The sequence below is a fragment of the Lolium rigidum genome, chromosome 7, assembly GCF_022539505.1.
Source record: "Lolium rigidum isolate FL_2022 chromosome 7, APGP_CSIRO_Lrig_0.1, whole genome shotgun sequence".
NCBI lineage: Eukaryota > Viridiplantae > Streptophyta > Magnoliopsida > Poales > Poaceae > Lolium > Lolium rigidum.
Genome location: NC_061514.1, coordinates 34,562,909 through 34,572,021, shown reverse-complemented (window position 1 = coordinate 34,572,021; position 9,113 = coordinate 34,562,909). Strand labels below are relative to the sequence as shown.

General features: G+C 49.2%; 1 protein-coding gene across 1 annotated transcript; it reads left to right on the top strand.

The window, feature by feature from the left end:
- The first annotated feature begins 6,243 nt into the window (after positions 1-6,243).
- LOC124675738 (exocyst complex component EXO70B2-like) lies at positions 6,244-8,002 on the top strand. Its single transcript, XM_047211814.1, has one exon. It carries the CDS (start codon positions 6,327-6,329, stop codon positions 7,824-7,826), a length of 1,500 nt encoding a protein of 499 aa, XP_047067770.1. The 5' UTR covers positions 6,244-6,326; the 3' UTR covers positions 7,827-8,002.
- Positions 8,003-9,113: the final 1,111 nt, after the last annotated feature.

The following is a 9,113-nucleotide window of genomic DNA, read 5'->3' as shown; positions in this document are numbered from 1 at the left end:
TGATCACTGGTAACCTCACCACTGAAGGGAAGAGGTAACCAGAAGCGGATTTTGGTTTGCAACCAAACAACAGGAGCGTCGTTCTAGGCTGCTACTAGGCCTGAAAACCGACCTACCAAACGGGCAGACCCAAATCTCCACGGGGCCAAAAAAACCTCTGCGCAGGCAACCAAACAACGTGGCTTTTGTGGCCCATGACCCATCTGGGACGCGCATGGGCCTTCTTCCCACTGCGCCAGTGGTGCAGGAAATAACTGCAGGCTACCAAGCGCGGGTTTCCCTATACCCTGCCTGCGTGCGTGCGGGAGTAGCGTACGCACGCAGGGTTCCCCCCACCCGCCTCCGTGTTGGGCCGGCCTAGCCGCCCAAGAAAGGCCTTCTTCGTTTTTTTTTCTATTGAACTTTCTGAAAAAAATGTAGATTTGCAAAAATTCAGATTATAAAAAAGTTCAAAGTCGAAAATGTTCAAATTTGAAGTAATTGTACAAATCCGAAATTTGCTCAAATTTAAAAATTTCGCAAAATTCGAAATTTGCAGAAATTCGAAATTTGCTAAAATTCGAAATTTGCTCGAAATTTGAAATTTGCTTGAAATTTGAAATTTGTTCGAAGTTTGAAATTTGCTTAAATTTGAAATTTACACAAATTTAAAATTTGCTCAAATTTGAAATCTGCTCAAGGTTAAAAAAATGTTCAGATTTGAAAACTGCTCAGATTAAAAAACCGTTAAGATTTAAAAATTGTTCAAATTAAAAATGTTAAAGCAATAAAAGAAACAGAATAAAACCGACCAGAACCTTCTAAAAAGTTTACAAAACCGGAAAAAACCATTCACAAAACTCCCGCTGGTTGCTGTTGGCAAGATAGTGGGCCACGGCCCAAGTCCTCCCTCGTGCGTGCGCGGTGTATTAACACGCGCCAATGGTCGATAAATAGGGATTGGCACCAAGCGCCCTTGGTGTTGCCCGTTGACATGGCACACGCCTTCATGTCCCGCTCCGGGCAAGAATTCGGCACCGACGGGATGGCACCCGCGCCTTGCTGAGGCGGCACCCATCCGGCAGGTGCACGCTATTCCAGCCGGCCCTCGCACGGCATCCAGTTCTCGTAGAACATCCGGGCGATGAAGGAAAGAAGGGGGACCCTTATCCGCAGTTTCTCCTCCTTCGATGCCTGCGACAACCTTCCTCATGGTCGTTCCTTTTCTTGTGTTTGGATGCAAGTGTGGCCAGGGAGGTGTGGACGATGATAGGATGTTGCCGGTGCACGAAGGCGTGTGCCATTGATGGCGGCGCAGAAGGCCAGTCGTCGTCCGCCAGACCTAGCGCGGCCTCTGAAGACGAGGCGCCATTGATGGCGAAAACTGCGGCACTCGCAGTCGCGGAAGCGATGCGGCCGAAGCACCTGCTGCCAGACAGGCCACAGGGGCGCGCAGCCGCATTCACGGCGCAAATTTGAGCTACATTTGCGTCCTCACGAACATGCCGGTCATTTTGTGTCGGACCACTGGTCAGAGGTGCAGACCCATTTTTCGACCGCGAGCGTTTGCGCTCCAAGTGGAAGAATAAGTGGTTGTGTTGCAAATAGAGCAGTCACAGTAAAGGCCGTCGGCACATGCTCGGTAACCTGCTAGGACAAACGGCCGTTAGACGGCCGGCAGGCCCACCTACACCTGTGCCGACGGCTCGATCTAGCTGTCGGCCTAGTGGCTGTGCCGACGTCTTCCCTTGTGCCGGCGGCTTTGTTGGCTGTGCCGACGTCTTCCCTTGTGTCGATGCCCTGTAGTACTGATGGCAGCCCTCGGCACAGCCTGTGCCGACGGTACTCAGGTCTGTTAGCCATCGGGACCTTGCCTGTTTCCTGTATTGAGTACCGGTGCTGGCGCCTATTTAGAGCATCTCCAGTCACGTCCCCCAAACCGTCCCCCAAACGGCGCCGGATTGAGCGTTTGGGGGACATGTTTTGTTCGTGCCGCGTTTGGGGGACGTCGCTCCCCAGTCGCGTCCCCCAAACGCCGCCCCAAACATTAAAATACTCTCTTTTTTGTTTTTGTTTTGCATTTTTATTTCAATAAAGAGAAGAAACATTCCACAAACTAGTACATAATTGGAAATGTGGTTCACACGAAGACATAGTTTGGAACATGGTTTTCCACAAACTAATACATAGTTTGAACCATGGTTGACACAAATATAAAATATTGCAAAATAACTAAACCTAACTAGGTCGGGCATCGAAGGCTTCGTGTGTTCGCTGCCAAGAAAGAACACTCGAGGGCACACCCAGTCACCCAAACTGGAAAATTCAGCTGTTGACGGTGCCCCTGTTGGTTCTTCCGATGAAGAACAACCAGAAACCTCCGTGCATATTTTCGCTGCGAAGAAACAACAATCATCAGTCATCGTCCTCCTCGGCGTTGTCGCCGTGGTAGTGCCGGCGGCAACGCGTCTCGTCGAACACCTTGACGCTCATGTCCCTGTCGCTAAAGTAGGAGAACACGAGCACGAAGCCGGCTTCGAGGCGGTGGTAGCGCGTGAACTTCTTCCAGCCGAAGTGGAGGTACATCTTGCCGTGCGCCTCTGCGGGAACTGCACCGTCGCTGTGCGCCAATAACTTCTGTCGCGAGGTAGGCGACGGTTAGGTTAAAATTCAATGTGCCGCTGACGCGTCGGCCCCTCCACTCCCCGCCTCGCTTTACGGTGTGTCCGGCGTCCCCGGAGCGTCCCCTGTGTAGCGGGGACGGGCTCGGGGCGCCGGACACCGTATCGGGCGCGCCGGACAAAAAAGGGCTTTGGGGGACGCGGCTGGAAACGTTTTTTTGTCCGGCGCTGACATAGGCATCCCCAATGGGCCTGCCGAAGAAGGTACCCGGGGTTTACTGAAGGCCCACGACCCGAAGATTACGAAGCTCGGAAGCCCAATAAGGCGTCGATATGGAAGTTAGAGATATATATGGAATAGACTTGTAATTATACGGGACGAACTCAAAGAGTCTCCCGCTGTTTTGTAACTTGTACATCACGAAACCCTCGGCTCCGCCTCTTATATAAGGGGGAGTCGAGGGACAAAGAAATGATCGATCTTATTGCCAACATAACCCTAGCTTTTAGCATTCGAGCACCTTTTTCAGCTGAAACCTTCGAGATCTACTTGCCCTCTACTTTTCACGAAACCCTAGTCTACAATCCGTAGGCATTGACAAGTTGATACCTTGTCAATTGGCGCCGTCTGTGGGAACTAGAGGCGATAAGGAGCTGATCTCGATGGCACGTTCAACATCATCGACATTTTCGGTGGCAAGCAACGCGATGGACGGAGATAAACAGATCAAAACTGGTCTCGTCGATTTTGTTCCTCACCCTCCCGCCCGTTTGCTCCTTTTTGAGAGCTTGCAGAGGCTGCACCCTAATCCTAAGGAAGTAGGCAGTAATCTGGACACCCGACAGTTCTTTACCGCGGGTGTTCTGCAGCTCGTGGATGCGCTTCATTAGAGCATCTGTAGCTGCCTTTTCTTCGGCAGTAGCTTCAGCATCCCAGGATCGGCGCCTGAGGATTTTTGCGGGACCATCAAAAGGAGCAATATTGTACTCTTGCAAGTCGTTGTATTCCTCCTGGACGTACAGCCACCTCTTGCGCCACCCTTGGACGGAGTCGGGGAATTTGACGTCGAAGTAATCAACTTTGGGACGGACGCAGATAACAATGCCGCCCACATTGTAGGCGACATTGTGAGAGCTGTTGCGGCGAAGATAGAAAATGCGTTTCCACAGGCCCCAATGAGGATGGATCCCGAGGAAGCACTCGTACAAGGTAATGAAGATCGAGATGTGGAGGATGGAGTTAGAGGTCAGCTGATGTAGCTGAATCCCATAGACAAAAAGAAGTCCGCGGAGGAATTCGTGGATGGGGATGGAAAGGCCGCGAATGAGGTGGTCGATGAAAGTTACCCGGTATCCGATCCGCGGAGTTGGAAAACTTTCGTCGCCGGGAAAGATCAGCGCGTCCTTCCTCTTCAGCAGACCGAGCTTCTTGAGGGTGCCTTGATCTTGGTTTGAGATCTTAGATCTCTCCTATCCAGAGATCTCCATCTCCTCTGTTGGCGTGTTGGTCCCTGGAGTGGTGTGCTTGGTGAGCTTTGTGCGCGGTGGCATTAAGGCAAGCGTTGGGGGAGAATGGAGGTGAGCGGAAGCGTGAGGAACTCGGGGGACAGCAATGGTGATTTTGGAGAGAGAAGGGAAAGTTGAGCGGCGCAGCGAAGGGGAAGAATGAGGAAGAAGGAGAAGATTTATAGAAAGCTACTGATCTGTTGTGCCGTTGGATGAAAAGGAAATGGATCTTGTGCCCTACACGTATCAACAAGGGTATAGTCATCTTTTCACTACGAAGTTACTGGACAGGAGTTACAGTACGCGTGCCGGAGATTACGGAGGACGTGTGTCCCCCACTTGCGTGACGTGTCAGCGGCGCAGGATTTTGAACCCACAGATCAGAGAAGTTACAGGGTTTGCGCCTTTCCAATGCAAAGTTCGTGGCCATCGTCAGCAGTGACGTCGCCATGAGAAAATAGCGACTGGTTTTCTTTCAAAATAGCGATAGGAAAATGTCGATGGTTCAAGTAAAATAAGTTCGGAAGCCTCTGATCAAATACAAGTATTTGTCCAAATGCTCGGGGGCTACTCTTATTAGAAGTTTTACTTTTGATAAGAGGATAATGTGAAGAACAGGTATATAGAGTTGTTCCAAGAAGACAAAAGTTGAGCCTACAGCCAAGTATAAATACTCGACTGTAGCCTCGGGGGCTACTTCCATCGGGAGCGTTGGTCGTGCACCCGATAAAAATGTAAAGATGACAATATAGCGACAAGACAGCAAAAATGTGAGCCTACAACCAAGTACAAGCACTTAGCCGTAGCCTCGGGGGTTACTCCCATTGGGAACGCTGGTCGCGTATCCGAAGAAATATTGAGCATATTCGAGTTAAAACATAACTCTTCATATACTCCCATCGGGAAGTCAAGATAACAAATCATCATATGACTCGAGTAAATATGCCATTCCAACAGCCGAAAAAGGCACTCGACAATATATTCTCAGAGCGCTTCCGTCGCGAATAAATCTCTGAATGCCGTAATATTTTACGAAGGTAAGACCCCGGGACCCGTCCTGTGTGGCGTGGTATCGCACATGAATGCGCTCTACTAACTTTTTTCGTATCAACAGATACGAAGAAAAATCCTAACGGACACGTTAGGTACCCGATAAAACATGACTGGAATTCGGATCATGGTAAGACCTTAAGCGGCATATGTCGAATTACGCCAGTATACCGGGGTCGAGTCCAGGAACTTGACCTTGAAGTAGGTTCTTGCGGGATTGCCACGAGAGCAGTTAACTGGTACCTGATCCGTCAGATGAACTAGCCCCATTTACCATTATCCCTGCACAATATATAATTATTTTTATAAAGATTGTCTAGTAACTCGAAGAAATGGTGTGTTAATTATAATGATGGAGATTTTACTCGATTCCACGATTCAACCAAAATCTCGGGGGCTACTGACATAGGCATCCCCAATGGACCCGCCGAAGAATGTACCCGGGGTTTACTGAAGGCCCACGACCCGAAGATTACGAAGCTCGGAAGCCCAATAAGGCGTCGATATGGAAGTTAGAGATATATATGGAATAGACTTGTAATTATACGGGACGAACTCAAAGAGTTTCCCGCTGTTTTGTAATTTGTACATCACGAAACCCTCGGCTCCGCCTCTTATAAGGGGGAGTCGAGGGACAAAGAAAGGATCGATCTTATTGCCAACATAACCCTAGCTTTTAGCAGTCGAGCACTTTTTCGGCTGAAACCTTCAAGATTTACTTGCCATCTACTTTCCACGAAATCCTAGTCTACAATCCATAGGCATTGACTTGGGGGACGGTTTGGGGGACGCTACTCAAGATGCTCTTAGGGTCCGGGGAGTGGGGCGGTGGCCCGGGGGTAGAGATGTTTTTGCTGTCAGTAGCGGCTGTTGCTGTCCCTTCTTTTTTTGTTTGCCATTCATCCGATTAAGCTCCTGGAAACTGGGTCGACGCGTCTGACAGCTGCTCGTTTGGCCGTCTTCTACCTCGGCGCTCCATCATTTGGTGTTGCCCGTTGACTCGGCACCCGGGTCCTGTACTTGTCGATCGTCCTCACGCGTTCCAGCGTATAGTACCCATTCCGTTGTCCCGGCCCTGCACCTCTCATAGTTTCCTCAGGAGCAAGGGCGTCCATCCACACACACACACACACACAGAAAAGAGCGTCCATCCCCACCGTAGCAGCTAGCATGGCAGGGCGGCTTGCTACCGTGCCAGAGGAGAGCGCCGACGGCTCCACGGCTGCCTATCCGCCGCGCGGCCTCTACCTCGACCTTATCCAGAGCATCGCCGTGTCCGGAGCGCAGATAAGATCGACTCTCTTCTCCCACTCCGGTGAAAGCGGATCCAGCTACTCCAGCGGCTCACGGACCTCGGGCTCTTATCCGTCGCACAACTCTGGCTGCTCCTCCGGTTCGGCACAGTCCGCCGCCCCAGCGGATTTCTGCACCCGTGAGCTCAAAACTATCGCTCGCCGAATGGTCAGCGACGGGTACACCCAGCGCATGGTCAAGGCATTCAACAACGCATCTCCTGACCAACCGAATCGTGTGCTTGAGAGTTGGTTCTTGGAGCTCGACGTCGACTGGGTTCTCCAAATTTGCGAGAAGCATGGCTCACAGGGGCAGCTCTGGCTCCAAGACAAGTCGGCCTCGTCGTTGCAAGACTTGGTCGCGAGGTGGATCCGGGGTCTCACCGTGATCGTCCACAGCATATGTGAGCTGGTCTTTCCCGACCATAACGAGCTGGAGGGAGTCGCACGGTTTGGCAAAGCGAGCATCACCGGGATGCTCGCCTTCGTCGATGCTGCCGCCCCTCTTCTCAAGGCAGAGAAGCTACAGGCCGTGCTAGGCATGTATATATGTGTCTGCACATTATACATGATCATACCGGTTCCAATGCATACAGAAAGCAGAATCATATTCAACGAGATACGCAGCTCGCTGGCGAGAGAAGGGAACAGCTTAAAAAATGCCATATTCAGCACGATGAAGGAGGCGAGGACACTCGTGGAGGAGGACGACCTGTGGGCCATAGAGATTCTGCGAGGAAGAGGTGAGGTTCACAGGAACGCTCGGTTGATGGTGAATTACATCCTGTACATGAAAAAAGCAGTGGCTATGCTGGATCACTTTGCGCCGGTCCACAAGAACAGCAGCGGTCTTAAGGGCCTGATAAATGACACGATTGATTATCTCAAGGATCTGCTCTCTAGAAAATCAGAGCTATGCTCGGATCCAAGCCTCAGGTACCTCTTCCTGCTCAACAATTCATATTTCGTAGCGCAGCAATGTGAGCCATCGCGTTTTTCTACCGGGTATGCACGCGACAAGATACAGCTTACACCTGAATGTCAGAATTACATGCATAGCTATCTCCACGTTTCATGGGGACATGTGCTTTCGTGCATACGGAAATCGAGATTTCCTGGACCTATCCATCGTTGGATCAACACCTCTTCAGTAGCCAAATTCGAGCTGGCAGTTCGCAAAACGTGCCAGGCTCACAAGTTCTGGAAGGTTCCAGACCCTTTGCTCCGAAATGAGCTACGGGGAGCTATTGCCACAAGAGTTGTTTCAGGTTACCGCCGCTACCTGGAGGAGCATCCGGAGCTACAGAAACACGTTGGCCACGGAGGCAGCAGTCCCGAGATATTGGAGGATATGTTGGGAGACCTATTCGAAGGCTGAAAACTAGTTGAAGTATCAAACAGATTCACCATGTAAATAAGACCCCGGAGTTATGTTTCAGGTTGTACTACATTTTCCCCCCCTTTGAAGTGAAGTTGTATTCTGAATTTCGTCGGTAGCTTAAGCAGCAGATAGTATATCAAGAGGCCACAATCTACGGGTACGCATTTTGATGTGATTTCATTATTCCATGTCAAATACTTCAACATTATGCTTCCGTGTCAGTTTAATTCGTAGATGATTGGGATACATGAGTTCTGATTATACTCTATACATTCTTATTTTCATCTACTTCAGTGAAACTTAAACTTGCATATATGCCCTCCACGTCAGAATATACAAAAGGACCTGCAATACACCAGGAAATAGTTATGTCTGCTATGTAACTGTAATATCCATCAATTATTTGTGCTCCTTACAGTTTTAACAGTTCTAATGCACATCTGATTATTATGCATCATTTTAATCCAGACCAGCCCAAATAACCATTGTTGTTACACTAATGTGTTTTTTTTAGTCTCCTAGAGCGAACTTTGAAGCCCCCTTTTAACTGTGAATTAATAATATTACCTGGACAAATGACAATATCAGTTCATTATTTGGCTAATCACTGCACCAAATATATATCGACCATCACGGATTAGCCAACATTTTTTGACAACATAAACTGAACCAACAAAGCATTAAAGACGGTGCATGTTGAAGGATCGAATGGAGCTGACCGAGCGGTACAAACATGGAGAAAATTTTGGAAAGTAATGTGTCCACCTAAAGTACGCCAATTTCAATGAAGATTTTCTCACAATAGTCATCGGATAGTCGTCGTATGTTGAAGAAGATGTGGCCAGCAGCTTACTTAACTGAAGAGTATGCTTGAGCAACCTTTAGTGTCCACTGAGCTCGGTGTGTTTCTGCATGTTATTTACCTAGGAAGCAGTGGGACTTCTCCGGAGGGCGCAACGATTGCGGGTTATTTTTTTCGTCGATCTATCGGTGTCGGCATTAGTTTCTTTTACATTTTCTCTCTTCTTTCTTTTAGGCTTGATGTGTTAGTTTGCCCCTGCAGTGGTTGCTATCTTGTATCGGTTGGTTGCTATATTAATATAGCGGGGCGAAAGCCTATTTCGAGAGAGTGTCCACTGAGCGCCCATGGAGATTTTTGGCGAGCATCTTTGCATTGTCGGATGAGCTACAGTATCACACAATCTGTTAATCCTTGACGAGATTTTAAAATGTACTCATCCTGCCAGTTTTGTCGAGGTGAACATAGGTGGGGTTTTTTATCAG